The sequence below is a fragment of the Columba livia genome, chromosome 5 (assembly GCF_036013475.1).
Source record: "Columba livia isolate bColLiv1 breed racing homer chromosome 5, bColLiv1.pat.W.v2, whole genome shotgun sequence".
Taxonomy (NCBI): domain Eukaryota; kingdom Metazoa; phylum Chordata; class Aves; order Columbiformes; family Columbidae; genus Columba; species Columba livia.
This window is the reverse complement of record NC_088606.1, coordinates 28,351,273-28,373,488: the sequence shown is the minus strand read 5'-3', so window position 1 is coordinate 28,373,488 and position 22,216 is coordinate 28,351,273. Positions and strand designations below refer to the sequence as shown.

At 43.3% G+C, this 22,216-nt stretch overlaps 1 protein-coding gene across 1 annotated transcript in view; it reads right to left on the bottom strand.

Annotated features, from left to right (window-relative positions):
* Positions 1-11,123: 11,123 nt before the first annotated feature.
* Positions 11,124-22,216, bottom strand: part of EGLN3 (egl-9 family hypoxia inducible factor 3) — a 29,699-nt gene continuing 18,606 nt past the window's right edge. Inside the window, exons 2-5 of the mRNA XM_065064075.1 lie at positions 19,123-19,242; positions 17,069-17,205; positions 16,314-16,387; positions 11,124-14,950 (exon numbers count right to left, since the gene is read on the bottom strand). Of these exons, the coding sequence (XP_064920147.1) occupies positions 14,913-14,950; positions 16,314-16,387; positions 17,069-17,205; positions 19,123-19,242 (369 nt within the window). The 3' untranslated portion in view covers positions 11,124-14,912. The remainder of the gene's footprint in view (positions 14,951-16,313; positions 16,388-17,068; positions 17,206-19,122; positions 19,243-22,216) is intronic.

The following is a 22,216-nucleotide window of genomic DNA, read 5'->3' as shown; positions in this document are numbered from 1 at the left end:
TCTGCTGCCATGGGAGGTTGTGGAGGGAGGTACACATCACATCCTGACGAGACAGGGGACTGTGTTGGAGACACCCTTAACAGTCCCATACACCCTGAAGACCCTTTGTATTTGCATCTCCACTGCCTGCAGCTGCGGAAGAACCTAAACCAGACTTGTAATACACCCCATGAGTGCATGGAGATGGGTACTAGTATGATTGTTTAACACCATGGGAAGTAAAATACATCACAAAAAGAGAAAGCCAAACAAAGCAAAAAAAAAACAATATATATATATATATAAATACATCAAGGCATCTCAGATTCATCACTGTGATCTATAAATTATGAGCTATTGCCTAACACAGCTTGTACCACTTGGTGGCAACACTTCCATGTTTGATTTATTGAACCTTTCTCATAATCATTCTTCTAATACTTGAAAGGACAAGTGGAGGCCTTGATTTGTGTAACTAATTACTGCAGAGAATAAAAAATAAAAGGTTTGAATGAATTTACTATTACTTTCTGTTCAGGAGTCATACTAAATTGTTTACAAGAGCATGTTGCTTTAGGTCCTGAGACTTTTCTAATATGAAACTTTCACATGCCACAGAGACATCACGGCACAACCTTGACAGCAATAATCTCAAATGCTGGCAGAAAACAGCTACTTCCAATGTGCAGCCAGAACCATGGAAAAAAGTGTTGACCAGCTTGCAGAACATCAGGTGCTCTCGAAAGACAGGGTAGATGGCTACAACTGTGCAAAGTTCTCCATTGCAAGTGTGGTTTAAAACTGCAGGCACACATCCAAAAGGCATTAAAGGTAAAGTCTTGCATGGTACCCAAACAACAGCCATGCCATGGCTCTTACAGTTTAAGTTTAATCTGCAAGATTCATTCTTTAAGAAAAGATCCACTCAGTGTCCCCATTTGCTCAACCCTGGGTCCCTGGCTACAAAACTTCCCAAATTGCAGAATGTGCAAACTCACTGGTACTGGGCCTATACATGCAGTTTGTGGTGTCCTGTTCTGCCACATGTCCCTGCAGTAACATGCTGCCCCAAGGCTATTAAGGGCAGGCAGGATAGCCCTGGCAAAAGCAGCCCAAATTCACACAGCAGCCCAGGAGTGGTACTGACAATGGGGATGCTCCTGGGTCTCTGTCCATGGCCACAGGTAGATTCTGGGTAGCAAAGCAGTCCACAGACAACATGGGTGAGGTTCATGTGCTGTAACAGCCTGCAGCAGTGCCCTCCAGCCCAGAGTACCATAGCAAAATGCAAAAGACACCTGCATTTACCTATACTATACCTCTCAGGACACAGGGCACAAATCGTGCAAAGTCCTTGAGATCAGCAGCTGACGCAGCAAATGAAGCCATTATTTGCGTCTTAAGATTGCCCTTCGTGTGTGCTGCACAGGTCAGGGTGCTGGCACAGGTGCTGTATCCAGAGAGGAGGGCAGTGGGGTCCATCCCCTCCAAGGTGCTGAGCCAGACTGGAGAGGATGTGCCATCTGCAGCGGCTGGGCAAGCGCCCACCTCCTCCAAAATGTCCTCATCTACATCTCTGGCCATGAGTTGCTGACAAGGGGAATGAAAGGAAGCTGAGACTCTTACAATTTTCATGCACATTCGCAGAGACTAAGCAAAGGAAATACACTAACAATACAGGGGGAAGTGTTTGGCTTATGATATTAACGTATTTATAGCAGCAAGAATACTATAGGTCCCAACCTTATATAAAATTTTGATGGACTGCCAGTTTTAAAAGTGGAAGAAAAGTTTGCAAGAACTACCCATGGTGTTTAATTAATCATAAACACATCTAGGCCCAAGTACTGATATTCCAAGTGCTTGAATTTACAGTCATGTTAGTTAACTCAAGTTCTTTCAGATGTGTTGAAAGAATTAATGACTCAACTGAGAATTTACTTAAAATATACTCGGAAATCGACACAGCTTTGCAAAGGGAAGAAAATGTTCAACAGAGGTAGCAAATGTTGACTTTCGGATGGACGTACGCACGTTCTCTTTAATCGGGACATGAACTGGGGGGAGGGAGTGGAGGTTCCTGCCTTCAAAACCTTGTATGCTGCCAAAGGATAACTTCCAATACCCTGCTATATATTTTTCACCATTCCACTTTTTTTCCTCCCAGTATTATTTCAATCTGTAATGGATGATTGAAGATGACTTATAACTCAACGTTTCTTAGAAAACAGAGAGAGCCCAAACAGTTGGACAGCTGCTCTGAGTAGGAGGGAAAGCACGATGTGCTTCCTCCTCTAAACTTGTTCCCAACACCATCTTGGGGCTAGATCCAAAGGGGCATCAGGCTCAGAATTGCAATTCCAAACTTGAGACATAAAAAGAGAAGATGAGAATTCACAGCCTTAAGGCACTAGACCAAAAGGTTTGGGTATCAAATAACAGGATTAACTGGCATGAACCATCTGACAGTGAGCAGGTACAGAAAGAGATACTGCTACTTCATAGCTGTGGAAAACGGGGTTCAGATCATCACTGCATGGAAAGATGAGAGGTGTTGCTCAGCACAGAGCAGTGCCAGGCTGCAGGGTCCTCCTAGTGTATGTGCTCACCATGCCCAACCTGCTGCATGGTGCATGCAGCATGGGCACCCGCAATGGTGTTGGGCCAGAAAGAAACGGGCAAGGGAGGACAACTGCTCACAACAGTGTGGGGCTGAATTTCACTCCTCAGGAAGTGGAGCCCTGGCCTAGAGCCATACCAATGAGTGTCAGCCATTCCTGTAACCATTCACTGGTACAGGACAACCCAAAACCCCTTCCCTTCCATGGAGTACCTTGGCCACTTAAGACTCCAAAATCATGCATTGCCACAACGGGGAGCATGTGATCTAGTCTGGTCACTGCTCCAAGGAAAAACATCACCTTTATCTACATAATTATTGGCACATGTTTCTCTAACAACATCTCTGGTAATGGCACCTTCACAACCTCTTCAGGCACTCCAGTAATTCAGTGTCCCAGCCATAAGAAAACTCTTCTCAATAAATAACTGGCAACTTCCTTGCCACAGTTTTATCCCATTATTTGTTAACCATCACAGATATAGAGAACAAACTGCTTCCTTATTCTTTGCAGTAACATCTCCTGCATTTTAAGACTCCTATTGTGCTTTTAATTTCTTCTTCACCTCTCTCCCCATTCTCCTTATCCCTGGAAGAAACAATCCTACTTCTTTTAGCCTGTCCTCACAGGTCATGTTTTCCGGGTCTCTGATCATACTCATTTTTCCCAGTAGACTGATAGAAGTTTTTTTTCACGTCTTTCTTGAAGGCAGTTGAGCCACAATATTCTGGTTGAGATAAATTTCCTCTTGCATGTATGAAAATCTATTTATTATCTTGGAAATTGAACAGCCTCAATGGGTTAACCAGAAAGATCATATTCCGTCACCACAAGGACACAGGCTGCGTAGCTTAGTATTCAGGATCTTCTCTGAGTGGGAGAATGAAGGCAGTTTGAATCTCCTCGGATAAGGCTGGTGTCAGCTTTTGGCATTCTGCCTCCGTGCCAGAGAATGGCATAGGGGCAGGTCCCTTCCCTCTTGCCATGGTCCACATGGGACCCAGGCCCATAAGATTCATGTCTGCTCAGTGCTGCCAAGACTGAGGCAGCTCTTGACCAACTAGAAGTTGGTGCTCTGATGGTGCTCTGGGAACTTTGCTAAAATAAATGTAGATGACTGCGGTGGTAGGCAGGAGGCTGGGAAGCTCCAAATCTAGGCCTCTGACATCGATTATGGCACTTGGGCACCCACAGCCACATGCGTGCCTATTAGCTATTACAGTTTAATGAGCTGCACTGCTCAACTGATGGTGGTTTAGAATCCTCCATCTCTCTGGCCCTGGAAGGGATTTACATCCCTAGTGCTGCATTCATATGACTGTACCACAGCTCACAGCTTTGGCTTGGATCCAGCTCTGTCATGTCCATGCACTGAGTTCACAGCAGAGAGAGCTAAAAATAATCAGCCTTTCCCAAATCAAGGAAAGATATTGCAGGTGAGGGCCAACAGAGTGGGAGCTAAGTGCAAGAGGAAATAAAGCCTTTGAAGAAAGAGAAATCAAAACAGCTTTCTGTATTGATGCTTGTTTTTAAACCAAAGACATAATTATCCTGTTGCAAGCCTTGGCTACAGAGAAAAACATCTTGTTGGGAACTAATTAAAGAATTAGCCAGTGTTTAGCTTCTCGTAGATAAAGCAGCATAAGCTTTGAAACAGAAGTGTTTGCAGTGAGCTTTTGAAAACTCTCTGAAGACAGCTGAGCTTAAGTCTGTTAAGCCTCTTCCTTCACCTACTAAATGTCTGTTAAAAATGTCTTTTTTTTCTTCCTTTTTTTTCCTTCTTATGAGAGAAGTCACTGGTACCTCTTACCAACAGGCGTCTTTTTGTTTTCTTGGAGTATGGAGTGCGGTGCAATACATCCCAGTGATGAATATGGGACATCAACTGAATGCCTGCAAAGGTAGGACAGGTGTCAAAGTGGGCACGAAGTACAGTGTTTAGTAAATATGAAGCAACCTGCTGCTGCTGCATCACTCCAAGGTTACATTCTGACCAGCCCTTGTGGCCTTTGCGAGGCACAGCCACCTTGCCTGGCCCACCTAGCTCAGCACTGTGCCCCTGAACAGAGGCAACCTCTGGGTGCTGCAGGGGATGCCCAGTCCCTGCTAAGAAGCTGACCAGCTTCTTGATTATGTGTGGGGCAACTTTCATCCAGGTTTCCCTGCCTATGACCTCTTTTTCATTTCTGGGACATCTTTTATCTATGAAAATGAAAACTTTGCTTATGTGGACAGAGAACCTGAATGCTTTGCAAACCATTTGCAGCTACTGGTACTTTTCTGACCTACCTGCTGGGCAGCTGGTAAACTTGGCTGTATCCCCTATGCACCACTGGATGTGCCAAAAGACGGTGGCAGTTAAAATATGTAAATCCACAAGGAGATCCTGAAATTCCTCTGCCAACTGTTCCCTAACCTAACATCATGAGAACCCTTATTTTCTAACCACTTCACGTATTGGATCTGTTTCTCCCAGTTCCCCTGCTGCCAATGTCTTGGCAGGGTCCAACAGCTGGTGTCTGACTGAGTCCCTGAGATCATTTGGGCTCTACTGCCTAAGTGGTTCTCCCTTGGAAGGAGATAAACCTCCCACCTGCAACTGGCCAGCACCCGCACTGCGGCCCCAGCCTTGCACTCAAGGGTCCTACTAAAGGCAGTGGCAGCCACTGCACCGGGTTTGAAACATGTCATGAAGGCATCCCAAAAGGCAATGTAGGCAGGCAGTAAGTTCCAAACAGACTTTATTCTAACCAGAACTGTTCAGCAGAAAACTAACTATTAACAAGGTCTACCCAAAAGTATTCAGCACTTGGACAACATTGTAAAACACAGGTTCAGATACCAGTTTGAAGTTCAGTTACTACACAGCTGATTCAAACTCAAAGGATCAGATCTCGAAACTCTAGAATAATGATTCAGAATGTGCATCCTTCCACTCTTACAAAGTGAGGACTCTCAAGGGTACCCAGAAGATTGCCTATCAGGTCAGCAAGGTGTCTCGGTCCTTGAGGAATGTGCCCTGGATGGTGAGTCTAAGAAAAAGAGTCCCAGACCACATACCTCTTACTCCTAGAAACACCAACTCAATGTTGTTTCCAGCAGGCTCTATATAGACCCTAGTTGAATCTGAGTTCTGGTCGTTTATGGTAGTTGTCCAGAAACTTCTCTCAACTGAAGCATCTCATTGGTCAAAGTCCCTGTCTGTCAACCAAGGGGCGTGTGCATGACCATAGTGGTCCATCAGCCTAGAAGTTTCTGTTGGTTTTGGGGTAGCGTGGCGAGGGAGTGGGTCTGCTACAGAATAGCAGTGACATTGAGACTTTATCCCATTTCTATACTGGATATAATCATTTTGTACAATAACTTTCTGCTCTCTATATGGACTAGCCACCCAGACAGACTGCTTAAATGCAACATGAGAGCTCTAATTCTCTTCCTGCTTTAAAGATCCAGTTTCTCTCCCTGTCAGAAAAATGCCATGGAATCCTCTTTCTTACTCACTGTTCTGGTAGTGTATTCAACTCAAGTTCAAGAAAAAAGCAAACCTTGATTAGTTTCTCTTTTATTTCACATGAATACAACATATACTGAAAAACAAAGATATTTCCAACATAAAATGTGATTACTTTCTCTATCTTTGGGGAAAAAAATTAGCAAACAGCCTTTTCTTCACTTTATTGGGGTACCAGCAGCCACTGAGGATGAAGGCAAGCATTTCCCATGGCTGATCAGGAAACTTTGCAATACCGCTACAGGGAAATTCCAAGCTTTCCAAGCCTACTTGGCATGTGGTTACAAGTACCATGATTGGCAGGCTGATCAAGCCTGAGTTTTTGGCCAGATGTGAAGTGTTTATTTCTTTTCTATTTTTCTTTTTATTTTCCCTTTTCCTTCAGATTAAATATGGAAGTGTTACGCAGTTTTCCTGGCATTCAAAAGTTTTTATGCTTGTTTGCAGGTTTGCAAACCGATGATCCTTTCTTATCACTTCTTCCATTAGGTCTGGCCAAGAGCTTGGCCGTAGGCTCAGAAGGTCCGTCCAGGCCCCGAGGGCTCACACCAGCCGGGATATGTCCTTGTGGCCATGCAAGACGCTGTGTGAGGCTGCTGAAGCTCATCCTGGGCCATTCACCTTGTTGGGACATTGCACAGCAGCTCATACCAAACAACTTGGCAGCCAGTAGTAAGGGTCTGGCAGTGGCAGGTAGGTGGCAAAGGCCCTGAGTCCCAGATGAGAGCATTAACCTCTTTAGGAATAGGACTTTGGAGACTTATTTTTCAGGGCTATCGGGTCCATCACAGGCAGCCTATGTAAAACAGCCCAGGGCTGAGCTCTGCCCCACAGAGGCATTTGATGAGAGATGAGATGCAGCTGAGATAAACAAAGTCAGAGACAGTACCAATGTGACAGCAGTGATAGCACTGATTTTATTTCTCACTTTGCATGCTCCTGACTGATACACAGTAATGCCACATTGCAAAACAGCTGTCAGAGGACTGGGCAGGAGAGCTGGGGTCTGCTCTGGTTTACTGCAGTGCTGCAGACTAGCCTAATCCTGCTCCCTTAAGAAGAGTGCTAGTAAGTACTAGTTATATCATGAACGGATGCTATACTTCTATGTTTACCTCTCCTTCAGTTTACTTAAGGAAAAAAAAAAATCAAAACAACTTCAAAGGTGCACCTCTCAGGAATGGCAAATATCTTAACTATAGATATCTGCCTATGCCAGTCTGGCAAAGGGAATGAGTCCCTTCTGTACACTGGAAAACACAGCATGTCTTTTCTCCAGTAACAGTAGCTAGTGAAAGAGCCTGGGAGGTTAGCTGAGCCATAACAAAGGCTTGATGGTAAAATTACTACTGTCTAAATCATTCCATTTTCAAAAGATGCACTACCTGGTTTCGTTCTGCAGTCCTTTTAGGAAAAATAAATTTATTTTTTTTTTTTACCAACCTTAGTTGGTAGCAGGGGAGTGACTTTCAGTCCATGCTCCCATCTGGCTGCACTGGGAAAAACACACACATGCAGACAGACACAGACACACATACACACACAGACCCTCTGATGCTTTTATCTCCCCACTCTCCACAGGCAGTGGCTGCCGCATCTCTGCTAGAGCACTGCAGAGATGTAGCTGGTTTCTGGTACCATTATCAGAGCCAGTGAGAGGGAACGGTGACAGTAACATGTCATCTTTCATAAACTTTAATAGCTCAATGTCCTCTGCCAGGGAAGGGCCGACCCAGCCTGGAGCATGGGGACAGGCAGCCTCTGGGCACGCTCCCATGCTGGTGAGTGCTCGGAGCTGAGCACTCTGCTCAGGGGTAACTGGTCTTAGCTTCAAAAGCAGTTTTTCTCTGCTGTGGAAACAGAGTTTATCACTACAACTGACCCAGGAAGGCGACAGCCATGGTGGCGTCAGCAGAGCTGTGGGGGCAGCAAACATAAAATTGAGGCAGAACCAGGCATTTGTCGTAGGAAGGTGGGACATGAGCTACAGATGGGGTGACCAGTGGTTGTGTGGTTCACCCTGTGAGGATTGTCTATACCAGTGGATGCTCCAAGTAGTTGTCTCACCCTGTCTTCCATAAAGCCCACCAACACCAGCATGCCATCACCACCTCACACAGCCACGTCCAGGATGTGCCTGTGGCCACAGCTGAGCTGCTGGGACACTTAGGAGATTGGTGACCAACTCCCCTGTGTGAGGGGCAACAAAGCTGCAAAGGTTGCAATGGGAGGGGGATATGGCCCCTGCCAGTCTCCATAGGCACCACCACCCCATCTCTTTTTTATTGCTTCCATGCACTGAAGAGACTTAAATCTTTACATTATCACATTACAGTACCCATTGCTGCAGTGCCCACAGGTCACACTTTCAGTTCCCCAAACAGTTTCTTCCCTAAACATCCACACCTAGGAGACAGGCACTTCTGAATGCTACCACTAATACTGACGATGGAGCAGAATTTTTGCAGAATTTCAGCCCAATATGCAGATCTCAGACAGGTGCTGCTCTGAAACTGAGCTTCATTCCCAGGGCAGGGTTTTTACTGCTGGGCTGCTGGCTCCCAAGCAGCTCCCATCCCTAGCTGTGTGAAGTGAAAGAGATGATGGCTCCGCTACCTTCTGCCCAGCATCCCGACAGAAGCTGTAAATTCAATCCCCTCTGCCAGGAGCAAAGGCACCACCTGCAGATGGTGGTCATGGCTCCACATTATAACTCCTAAACACATAAGTGCTTGGGTTTCCACTCTCAGCTTTCTGCATCAGACCCCCCAGCTGATCCCCGAGCTCTCCCACAGCAGCAGGACAATGTGCCTGGTCACAGCACACACTGGCAGAGGGCAGCCCAGTGCCAGCAGCTGCTGTTCCCAGGGTGCTGGGAAAACTTGCCCATCGTACACTGGAGCCTTCACCACTGCCATGTGGTTGATTCTTGTGCTAGCCCAGATCTGCTCTTACCTATTGCTATCATACACCCTGTTGTTAAATAAGCATAACAAAACCAGCTTGCCACAGCACCACCATCAGCTCCATAGGGCAGAAAAGGCTTCTGAGTAGTGCCATCCTTTCTCCTGCTTCTTTGCTAAATTGGGTAATGATTTCTCAGTTGAGACATCTTCTGTGCTGCACACAGCATCATGGTGTTTGAAAGATCATGCGGCAGCAATGCTTCATAGATCATGGGGCATCAGGGACCAGGGAAGTGCTGCAAGTCCACAGTTCTGGAAGTTACTAAATCATAACAGCTATATGAGAGAGGCAGGGCTTATAAGGCAACATAGTATTTTTTTTTATTAATCAGATGGGCACAGCTGCAAAAAAAAGGGCACATTCAGGGACAAAAACCCTTCCGTTTAAATGCACTGCCTCTAATGTTGGGAGATCTCTTCCCCGCCATAAGTGCTCTAATTTATATCTCCATTCTGATTTTGCTACTCTGAGGTGTTTTAGCACAATACACTTAACTGAGAAAACATCAAAATTAAAAGAACTAAGAACAGCTGCATGTAATCACAAGTGATCTTCAGAGCTCTGTTAGCTTGGGCTACAGAGTCTTTCCATGCTTCTCACCAGCCACCCATACAGGAGACTTTTAAAAGAAACAGCCAGATTAACACTTTTCTAAAACCTTGGGACTAGACAACTACACCCTGACTCCTCTCCTGCTAAATCAGTCTCCAGGGAGTTGGCTAAGACCAGGGACCACAAACTGCCTCCTCTCTCAGCTGCAGCAGGAAGATTTACCTGTGTGGGTGTCCAGCATAGACCTGCACACTGGCACTGACTGGGTTTGCCACCATATGAGAATTGCTGTTGACTGTGGTTGGCCTAGTGTAGCTTATTTAGTATCTCCAGCATGGTTTAAAATAAGCACATGCGCAGATTAAATTATCCGCTCTTTCCACATGATTAAAAAACCAAACAAAACACACAAAAAAAATCTATACTTTGTGAAGGAGGATGAGAGTTCTAGTAACTCTGATCTGAATGTATTCCACAGAGACAAAATTATGTGGGAAAAAGGGAAATCAGTTTTTACTAACCTCTCTTACACTGTCATGCTACTTTGTAATTTTCAGTACAACCTCTGATATCAGACGCATTCTCAAGAGTCATGGGAATTGTCAGTGCAAGTATATTTAGCCATATCCCTTTGGGTAGGTGGAGGAGGAAAGAGACCCCTAAATAGCTGTAAGATAACAATTACTACAAGCATATTTACTTAGAGAAAGTTTAGTCAGAGTTCAGAGAAAAGACAAAGTCCTTGGCAGCTGGATGGCCAATAGCCAACTTCTTCTTGACAAACCCTTACCATCTGCTTTCCTTAGGTCTTCACATGGAATAAGCAGTCCTCTGTGAGAATTAAATGCTTAACTAAGTAGCAAATTATCTGGAATTCTCTTCCCTCTTTAATAGTTACAAAAAAAAAGGAAAAAAAAAAAAGACAATCCAAGCCCTCCACAGCAGAAAGTGTCTTTTACATTGCAGGGCAGGCAGGGGAAGATGGGAATTACCACTATTCACAATATTACAAAAAGAATCAGAAAAGTTCACAGGACTTTAACAAACAAGTGAAAAATGTCCTGGTTTTCATTCAACTGCAGTGTTAGTGGGAGTGGGGAGAAGCCTCCCCTGTGGTTGCAGGAGAAAACTCTGGGACTTGGGCTAGAAACATAGCAGGGGGGATGTGAACGCTGTTAAAAATAAAACTTATCAGACAACAGTTGAATCATGAGAATTTACAGGAGTGTAAAAACAAATAGGCATTTCAAGAAGAGGGTCACTATAGCAAGGTAAATAACTTCAAAACAGCAGGAAGTGTCCAAGGAAACATGCCAAGCTGATGGCAACAAACAACGTAGTCTCCCTGACAATGGAGAACAGCAGTGGCGACAGATTAGTGTCACCTCTGTGCAGTGCCACCACCCTTCACCCAGCTGAGTGGCACTGCACACACCTGTCACAACCCCAGCCATGGTAAAATACAAGATTGAAAATAATTGTACAGGACAACATTTAATATGACCCAGTTTTTATTCACTCCTGCCACATCTTTATTTTTTTTTAAATAGTAACAGGAACACAAAGCGTGATGTATGGTAAAACACTACTTGGTGTTTCTATATCAATCTGATGCAAAGTGCCAGCATTGTTGACCAGCATACAACCTGACAAGAGAAGATGTAATCATAACTCACTCTCAGATATCTGCTGGGAGTACAGCACAGTCAAAGTAGAACTAGTTATTTGCCTGCAAATAGATATATTATCTTCTAGATGCAAGTGGTGTTAGAGCCAGCTATTTTGCAACAACAACAAAAAATACATATAATATATTCCAACATTTTTAAAAACACAATAAGAAAGGACTAAAACTGTTTAAAGAGAGAAGGAAGAAAAGAGTGGATCTTTTTAGACATTACTTTGCAGAGGCCATTCCTCATAGAACCAGAAGTAATCTAGAGAAAATAGTATTTATTAAAGGCTACTTTACCCAAAAGGCCAGAAGTTACAGGTTTAAGAATAAAAATAGTCTCTTGATTTTTAGTACAGTGTCCTGGCCTTTTTCCTCCCTGCACAACAAAAACCACCTGTCAGAAACTGTGGCTTGGTGGCTCTGCATATTTTTCCAATGCAATTGCATTTGGAAAGGCAACCATATTTCTTAAAAAGCAATGAAAATCTTGCATGACACACACGTGGCATGTAACATCTTCACAGGTATGAATGATGAAGGCACATTACCTAAAGGTTGCAGAAAACCCAACAAAACTTCTGGAGGACTAAAAATTAAATGCCTTAGAGAAAACACTTTCTCTCAACTGGGTGAGAAGTGCTGTTCAGCTGTAGATCTTTCAGTTGACCATGAAAACAAAACACAAGTAAGGGAGTCTCCTTGAAATGCCCTCCCTACTACAGCAGCCTGCTTCCCCCACAGTTCTTCAGACAATTCCATTCTTGCAGAGCAGTTTGCAACAATTCCAGAGACAGGCATAAGAAATTCATGTCAAAAATATCAAGCCTGTGCATTCCTACATGACCAACACGTCTCTTATCCACCCAGTTAAACTACAGCATCTTCAAGGAGGTCATCACACTGATCTGGAAATGGGGTAATGTCTGGAACAGAAGAATTAAGTTTCAAAATCTTGTGCCCTCAACTTTTTTGTACTTAATTATATATGTTAATAAAGAAAAAGAGTGCTCTCTGCCACTGAACAATTGCTTTCTCCTCTATCTAGATCATGAAGATACTGGCTAAAAATGAAAATAGGTACTTTATTTACAATAAATGAAATCTATACTGCTCCACATTTCATCCACCACGTACGTGTTCCTGACCACTGTTGAAGCCAGGCAGTAGCAATAGTGGTAACTGAAGTACCTTTCTCTTTCAACGTTTATACAAAGCCTTTCCTCTCCCACCCCATCATTTTTCCACTGTTCTAGGCTCCAGAGAGATGTGTACTAACATCTCTTTCTAGTGCATTTTTTTAAAGGTTACCGTTTCTAAAAGCAAAGCAAGACTTGCTCTGCTCTGTTTTAGCTATCTTTGCCCCCTTTAAAATCATGTAGGAGTTTCAAATTTACATGCCATTATCAACTTTGCATAGCAGTACAACAAGTCAGGCTCCCTCTTGCCCCCTCCTTTTTGAATAATAATCCTGTGGCTCTCCTTTTTCAACACCTCCCATCTTCCAGTACATTGCCTCTCATTCTCAACCAAGAGCCCTAACTCTTTCTCCTCCCACATGAACACTGCAGAATGAGAACTTCAAGTTATCGTTAAATTTCCTTCAAGTCTATGTTATGCTACTTAAAAGCAACTGTAGTGGAATAATGTTTTTCCTAACATTAAAGGAACATTTACCACATTATTTGTCTTTCTAGTCTTTTGAGTTATAAGAATTTGTGTCACTGTTCCCTCATGTTCCTCTCTTAAGGTGCAAAGTGGTCAGGTTGAACAAAGTCCAGCCCATAAGACCATAGCTGTATCTCTGGGAGAAGCCAGAGAGAACGAGGGGTTTCTTCACACAACTGTGTTTACATTCAGAATTCAAGGACAGCCTGAAGGATGCCCAGCTTTTTTCCTTTTTCTTTTTTTTAAGTGACATAACTGCTTAAAAAAATACTCCATTTTTATTACAATTTTTTATATTACAAAAGTTATTTCTTTACTGTCCTATGCAGCCATTACCTTTCTGTCAGTGCTGTTTAATAGTTGCCATTGCACACTGCCTTTCACTTCCTAGCTGAAGGGTAACAGAGCTGGCCCACAGACCCATCCCTAGCATGACCACCCAGCACAGTGTGGTGAACTGGTGCAGGGGCCAGTGGTGCAGACAGACCATCTGCACCTCTGCAGGCAGGTGGCACGGGAACATATGGGACACCGAACAGGGCACCTATTCAGAACATTTAGTAGGGTCTGACATACACACTGACAACATGAGATGAAAATGAATACAAGTGAGTGTATTCAGTTGAGAATAATTAGTGTGAGTGATGAATACATCCACCACCAGCTCCCAGCTTCACGAAGAGCTACTCTGAACTGCATAGTAAGTGCTGGCTGTAGAAGCTTAGGAAGATTGGAGATAGACTCAATGAGAACTGGTGAGCTAAGAAGTTTAAAAAAAATAATGGAGAAAAAAACAAACACAAACATGCTTTGCCAATTGAATAACTCTGATCTCACAGCTTGGGCACAGCAGAAGTAGTTACCCAGTGTAACAGGCCAATTGAAACTGAACTGTTTCATTCAAATTGCATATGCATGCAAAGTCAAACAAGTGTGTTAACTAAGGATAAGCAGCATAGAAATCAAGTCTAAGTTACCCATTATTTGTCATACATTTGTCAGACTGCCAAACATATCTTTACCTTTCGAATTCCTATTTGTGTCAAACAAAACATAGTAGATGGAGAAGTCATGAAAATAGCACTTAACTCTACTTATTGTTTGCCTTTAGTGCCAATGCATTGTGTGCCATTAACCATCCATGTTTACCAGACTTTTTGGAGAAAACTGCTGCTTTACAAAGCCATGAAAATAGAAAACACGCAACCAATCCTGCTCAGAAGAGAAAGGAAATGGTTTTACAAAGTTGTGGACAGATGCATAACTTCTTCCCCCTCAGTCCTGGGACAGAAAGGGCAGCACAACACACAGTGAGAACTTGACTCTTGAAAAGGAAAAAAATTCAGGAAATGTGATGACTGTGTAGACAAGAATCTGTTCGTAAAGTCATGCTATGGAAGAGCTGAGCCAGTGTTCGACACAGCAAAGTGATGAACAGTACATCACCAGGCCCGTGCAGGATAGACCATAAGATGACACTCTATAAAAATCCAGTTTAAATTTCACATTTCCAATATTTGTCCTTGCCCATTAGCAGTCTGCCACAGATTTTCAACTTGTAAAGCTCCTTCCCATTGAGCTAGGATTCTTTTATCCCATAAAGTGCAAATAAGACTCAAGTTTTTACTAGTCCCAATGATCATTATCTTGATTACAAGAATGATCAAAAGCCAGCTGGCTGAGCCACTACCACTAGGCTTAGTGATACTATTTTTTATTTAACCCTGGTTACTTTTTCCAGCAAAAGGCAAATAGAAAACAAGTGTTCCTTCTGCCAAATGCAGGCGTGACAGGAGGCTGCCTTGAGTACCATCAATATAAAATGCACATGCTAGACACAAACAGTGCATTCTTGTGCATAACAAGAATTTGCCCTTGTTCACTGGAAATGGAAGTCATCTTTGGGATCTTATTTCCTCACAAATAGTTCAGGAACAGTTGATTAGTCTTCATTAAGAGGTGCTTCTCTCTTCCTTGCATCTGCATAGAAAATATGAAAAAAGGAGACACAGTTAAGCCAGAGGGTTCTGACAGCATTCTTCTGAAAACTCAAACAGCTAAAGTTGGTTTGTTTTCAATTGACCGCACCTTTCATTTCAGACTCATGATACGAATTCACTACATGGACTGAAATGCTGTATGAATCCACAGCATGTTAACAAGATAGAGCAAGATTTTGTACATTTGCCTTGATGAAACCATAGATGATTCATGCAGTATTTAAGCGGCCCAAAAACCTTTCAGACTCTAGACCCATGATACTTTTCCCCTTCACTCTTGGCTCCTCGCTCACGGTCCCATTTAAGGGCAAAGTCAGTATTTGCTTTGCATACCAGCTACATAGATGACAGTGTGTTCTAAAAAGCATTTGACTAATTACAATACTGCTGGTCCTCAGCTGCATACCACACATTTTAAAAAAGATGAATGCTCTCCACACTGTATTTTGAGAAGCTGCCTGAGGCAGTCCCTGAAGATCAGATCTTAAACTGCTCCAAAGAGCAAACCTTTGAGCATGGCCCCAGGTAGGGTGTTAGAGCACATCTGGATGACTCAGTCCATTACTCATGTGCCATTACTACAGTAGCAGGCAGTGCGGTTGCCATTAGGAAAGCTGGGGTCACCTCTTCTCAGGCTTCTGCAGAAGTGCCTCTGGGCTGACTTTAAGCAAACTGTGAGACCCGGCTGAATGCAGGTCGCACTTGAAGTGCACTATGATCACAGCTAATCTAGCAACTGCATGCCAAAAGATTCACTTTATATATATTTATAAACTTAAGTTTCTTTCCAGCTCACAATCTATACGTTCCAAGTTCATATGAATATTCCCAGTCAGAAATTACTTGTAAATTAAATACAAATCCCTTTTGAATTACTGCAGGTCCCAACTGCCCTTCATCAATATAGAAGACAGGTCCTGTTTGGCCAGAACATGATTAGGAAACTGTTTGTGTAATCCTCACAACTTTGTGCTAAATGAAGTTTGGAGGAGACAAAATATATTTCACTAATAACAAAAGAAGATCTTAGAGACTCCCAGTGACTAGAGTAGCCACCTGAGCGAGGACAAAATCTCAGCAGCCATTTGGGAAAGAAATGAGAAACCGCTGCTCCCATGTTCCACATCATGCTCATCAGTGATACCAGCGCCGGGCCTGAATCTTCTTCTGTCACAACCTCTCCACTTCATATAAAATAACTAACTAGTGATTAGAGATGAAAAAGCTTTCTAAAAATGAATGTCACACCCATCTAGCTACAGAGTGACTCCCAGACTGTCTCTGACTTTGCAAATATCAAAATGCATTTATTTTTCTGGTAAACACTTATAAAAGAATCATACCAGTTAGGTTCCTGAACTTTTTTTTGGCTTCTGCTCTTTCTTCGGCATCAAAGTACCACACAGTCATGGCATATCTATAAAGAAAAGAAATCTTGTGTTTGTTTCAACATTTGCTATTAAAATAGAGCCCAGGAGTTTTATGCTTATGGAGAAAGCAAAAAACTAAAACTGCATTAGTAGGTAAAAAAAACAGGATGCAAATGGCACATCTTTATAGACAAATATAGACAGCACTTTTAAATGCAAGTAAGATAGAAATATAGGTGAGAATTTCTGCTTGGAGGCACAAGAGTTCACAGCCCCTGGCAACAGAGGGCAAAAGCAGCTTACAGACCTTTGCATGTTTTTCTGTGTTGGGGCACCTGTAGGCAGCTTGGGGTTTGTCCTGCATCACATCAGCTTTTCACAGCCTGTTGACAGAGGGCAGCCCCAAGAATCCCTATAGTGTCACAAGGGCAAAAGGATAACCCAGCATCTCCCAGCTAAATAGCTATGCCTGGCTTGGAAGACTTATCCTGTCAATGGTAAAAAAAAAATATCTTTTTTTCCCCATCACACAAGGAATCTTATCATTCAAGCTTGTTCCTCATTTGATGACAGAACTCCCAGTGATTCAAAAACTTAAAATCCACTCAAAATCTAGCTTTTTTTTATGCACGTGTGTACTTGGTGGTTATGATTTTAGATACAAATATTGGTAGAAGAGACACTTTGCCTTTTCCTAGCCAAATGTCACTACCAAATATGCTACTTACCTGGTTGCATAAGAAGGCTGGACTTCATGTGGGTTCCTTCGATCTGACCAAAAAAAAAGTAACCGGTCAAAAATCGGCTCAACATCTGCTACATAGGACTTTCCTTCTGGGAATATTCGAAGAATTCCACCATGCAGCTGAAAGAAGAGGAAAGGTTGCCTTTTACACATAGGAGCACCCACACATTCATGTGAACAATGTCTTATTTCTCCCTCCTCAGCAACCAACAAATGGGGAATAAACATCTAATGATAACCAAGACAGCTACATGGCAACACTGGAAAACCATACACCAAATCTCTTGGCCACCTTGATTTTCCCAGTTTGTAGCATTTCAGCATAAACATCTGGCTTAAGTAAATGAACCAAGATAAATAAAGACAACACTGGCCCTCTAACAAACACTGGGAAACTGCTGAGCTCCTAGTCATATCTCTAGAACCAGCGAATACCGTAAGGCAGGTCAGGGTGCTCCACCTGACCAGTCAGAGAGTAGATTCTCCTCTCAGCAATTGCCAGATACTGCTTATGGCATTTCAGAGCCTGCATATGATCATATAGGAGTTAACTTTTACACCCTGGGAAGAGTGAAGGCTGTTCTATTGTTGGATTTGTAATAAACTTCTCATAAATGCATTATATTTCCCTGCCACTTTTTTCCCTACTTATGACATACCCTGGTTTCTCTACCACATCATTTCTCTCTTGCCACATGCCACAAGTTTCAGGCAAAAAGTCTGGTGATCTGCACGCACTTTAGAAACCTCAAAAGCTGCAGATGAACTCTGCCTCTTCCCTGCTGCTGTTTGAGGGCTCTTCAGAGGCTTTTATGCTGCAGCTGCACAACCGAGTGCAGGGGAAATGCTGTCAACCCAGCACTGACCTGACTTAGTAACTCCACGTGGCACGCAAGCCTCAGTAAGAAACTATTAGGTCAGGCTTAAAGCAACATGGTCGCTTTCAAAGGCCAGCATGGTTATATTGCATCTCCTCCAGCAAACATTTGCATAAAATTACTGTCACTCCCACACAATACTCTCCACCAGTGTCCTGGATTTCTATTAGGTTTCTCAGTGTCCACTTGGTGCTTTCTCACTAATAGAATAAGAGTTCTGTGCACAAAATTGGATACTTCCACTTCTCCTACATCTCCTCCATTTTGTTACATTGAGATATTTCACTGTCATACCCTCAGTAAAGGAAGGTGTTTTTTCTTAACAGTGCATTTTTCAGTGGCATTGCCTCCAAATCTGAACTTACTTGTGGGGGTTCATAGTATCTACAAGTGCTTAGACAGCATCTACCTGAAGTGGCCAACACAGGTTAGAGAGACAAAATATATTGGGCAATTTTCAATAGATAATCCATTTGAATCATTTGTGCCACATTATGACAACAGAAGTATAAAGAGACATCCCACAATTTTACAAACCCATATTTTGTTTCTAACTTAAAGGTATGGTAAATCCAAGGCTGACTTAATTGCCTTACAGTAATGCAGGCAGAAGCAGGAGCATTGTCCTGTCAAGAGACTGTTGGGAGTCAAAGATGGAGAGGACAAACCAAGTCATGTGCTCACTCCTCTTACTAAGCTTCATAACTTCCTAAGTAAGAAAACCACTAAGGCAACTGAAGATCTTCTGCAAGTTAGCCTGAAGGAACAGCATCAAGAACACCAAGTCCCAAATTTGGGCTGTGATTTTATTCTCCTCCCAGAATCCACTTACTCCTTAGTGGATTATGTTTTTCTTTCTAGTGCTTCATTGTTCTTTCCTCTAAACAAAGCCTAAGAGCCAGAAGTCCAGCACTTAGAAGCTTCATTCTATAGCAACAAAACAGCATGTGTGTGGGATGGGAGAGAGAATGATGAGGAAACAGTTCAGATTCTTACTTCCAAAGGGTTGCTATAAACACCAAGAAAATAAATGTAGAGATGAAGAATGGACCAGCTGTTCGAAAGTTTACCAGAGTTCACAGAAGCAACTGACAGCTCCAGAGCTCTGTTTCTGAAGTAGTTTTTCGTTTGTTCTGTCTCAACCCTGTGGCTTACTCACCTTGGAGTCCCAGTTCTTATTCAGGTAATAAATACAGGTGATGCAGCGCCCGTCACCATTTGGATTGTCCACATGACGAACATACCCAGTTCCATTTCCAGGATAGCAAGCGACCATAGCCTGGATGAAAGAAAGATTGTTAAAAAACAAATTCTGCAAGATGCCCACTTTCAGTTTGTCTTTGCTAAGCATCCTCCCACCACCAGTTTGGCTTAGCACTTTTCAAATGAGCAATCCAAAACCTACAGCAGACACCACCAGAACGTATCTCTGCACAGCTTCTTTCACTGAGTGAGTCAGTGTGAAATTCCAAACTGGAAATAAATACCCTTCGTATTTCACAGTATATACAAAAAAAAAAAAAAAAAAAAAAAAAAAAACCACATACACACAAAAAAACAAACAACAAAAACAAAACAAAAAAACAACCACAAGAACTAGAACACTGGTATGTATGGTACAAGCTTATTGTTCTCTACAAGGTGCGTGACTTTGAGGCTGTTTTAGCTAAAAGTTTGCTAGCGTTTCTAAAGCTGAGCGGTCATTGCAAAAGCGATCTGCCAGTCATAATGAAAGTAGAAATTAATCTCAGGATGTCATGCTTACTACCACTGTCTTCCTCTATTCATATCATCCAGTCCCTGTCATATACATCCCTATAATCCAACACAAAGTGAGGATCCCCAGGAAGTGTGGGTAGAAGTCCATAGAGTAAAGTCTGCAAAAACCTGCAGTGCCTTTGTGCTGTGTTTGCAGAGCGCAGTGCATGTTTGCCTTCATGGACTGAGCCACAGAACTAACCAAACAGTTTTCAGAAGCATACTTTTCTCTTCGATCATCTCCACTTGCTGACACAATCACTTAATTCATGGTTCGTTTAGATTTTACCTTGAAAGATGAGATAAGCCTAAGATGAATGACTCCAAACCACATGACAGTCAACAGGTCTTAAAAGGGTTTTTACAGCAAAAACATATTAAACTTGACTTGACACAAATTAGCAGCCTAAGCAGGATGCCAGGAAGAACAGGTGAGACTGCTGGTAGGGTACCAGATCTCTGGCTCAGAGTCACTTCTTCTCTATTGGGACTATTTGGTAGCAACACCAGTCACCTTCCACTGAGTTTACTCCCCTAAAGCTGTGGTAACTGAAGTGTTATTCCCACTCCTCTAACATCTTTCATTGCTTGCCAGTATTAACAGCAAGAGTGATGGGAGATGATGGGCTAAGTTTGGTTGGAAAACTGGACACAGTGTCTAGATGTGGTCTCCTGAGGGCTGAGGTGAGGGCGATAGTCACTCCCCTCAACCTACTGCCTGTGCTCCTGTGACTGTGGCCCTGGATCTTCTCATGCAAGGACACACTGCGGGCTCATGTCCTGTTCACTACCCACCAAGACCATCAGGGTCCCCAGGCTCTCCCGTGGAGCAGAGCTGCTCCCCAGCCTGGCAGCCCCCTGCTTGTGCCACTGCAAGAGGCTCTTCCTTCCCAAGGGCAGGACTTCACATTTGTCCATGTTTAATTTCATAAAGGTTGCCATTGGCCTGTTTCTCCAGCACATCTGGGTCCCTTAAGGTGGCAGCCCTGCCCTTGAGTGCATTAACTGTTCCCCCTCAATTTGGTGTCATCTTCACACTTGATAAGGATGCACTCCGTCATCTGCTTCAGGTTACTGAAAAAGGTGGTTAACAGGTCAGGTTCCATGACAGACCCTTGTGGTGCTCCTTTTGCAGTTACCAGCCTCTAGGTATAATACAACTGATCAACCATTACCCTCTAAGCCCAACCATTGAACCAGATTTTTACCCTCCAGTTTTCTATCTATCCAAACCATAAAGTCCAGACTCTGGATAGAAGAGTATTGTAGATGCCTGTTGCACAGAATGAGGATGTGATTGTGCACCATTTACATGACCTGCACCTAATAATCTGCCAAGCACAGTTGATAGCATTTAAGATTGACAATACAGTTTTCACCAAGAGCAACTGAAATTCTGATCTAGGAACCCCAGGGGTCTTGCTTTCTGTTTCCTAGCACATGCTAAAGCCATCCTGTCCTCATTGAACACATGACCAGACAGAGTATATATAGCACATGCTGCTTTAATCACAAAGGTAATTTTCCTGTGCCAAACATTGGTACAGAAATTACCACCAGCCAGAGCAGTGGATCCTTTGGGCCCTCTGCTACCAAAAATGAGTGTCTTCTCACAGAAGTCGGCCAGTTTGGATGGACGCACACATACAGCTGCAAAAATACTGCTCTGCATCTCAAGTCAGTTATGAATTGACTTTCCTTCCTCCCTAGATGCACCAACAAATGGTACTGCAGGCAGCAGTGAGACACGAGAGCCCACTCCTCACCCTGACACCTCAGGCCACAGCTGCTTTGGTGCTGGTGACCCACCAAGGGCAGGAGATTATGCTGAACAATAGTACAGTAATAACCCCTCTTCCATCATGCCTCACAGTTGACTCAATGCCTTGCCGTAGGTCCTGTCTACTCTGTTGTCATTCTGCTCCACAGCTGAACTTACAGTTCATTATCAACCTGATAACAGCAGTACGGGCCAGTCTACAGCCTAGCACTGAAAACAAGCCTGGCTTGGGGACACAATCCTGGTGGAAACCATGAGCCAGCTCTAACTGCAATCTAGGAATGGTCCAAAGGAGCCGTACGCTCACTGGGGAGGAAAATCACCCTTGTGCATCCCCACATCCCAGCTGCTAGCATAGCAGCTCATGCAGGTACACCCTTTCACCCACCTCAGGCACAGCAAACTGGATTAGGTTGAACAAATAAAATAGTAACCCTTCTTTGCTAAACCTCCTCCTCCTATGTTGAGGAAAGTGGCCCCGGAAGCTGGGAAAGCAGAAGAGAGGGGTCAGCAGTGCCAGCAGGCAAGCTGGGCAGTAGGCTGCACCAGGGGCTCATCTCTGCAGCCAGCAGAGGTCTCTCTCGATAGCAGACATTACTCCAAGTCTACTGAACTGCCTGAAAAAAAAAAAAAAGTGATATATCTATATCAATCCAATATTACTACTATTTTTAATGCCACAATCAAAAAGCTGCTGAAGAATAGTAACTAGACT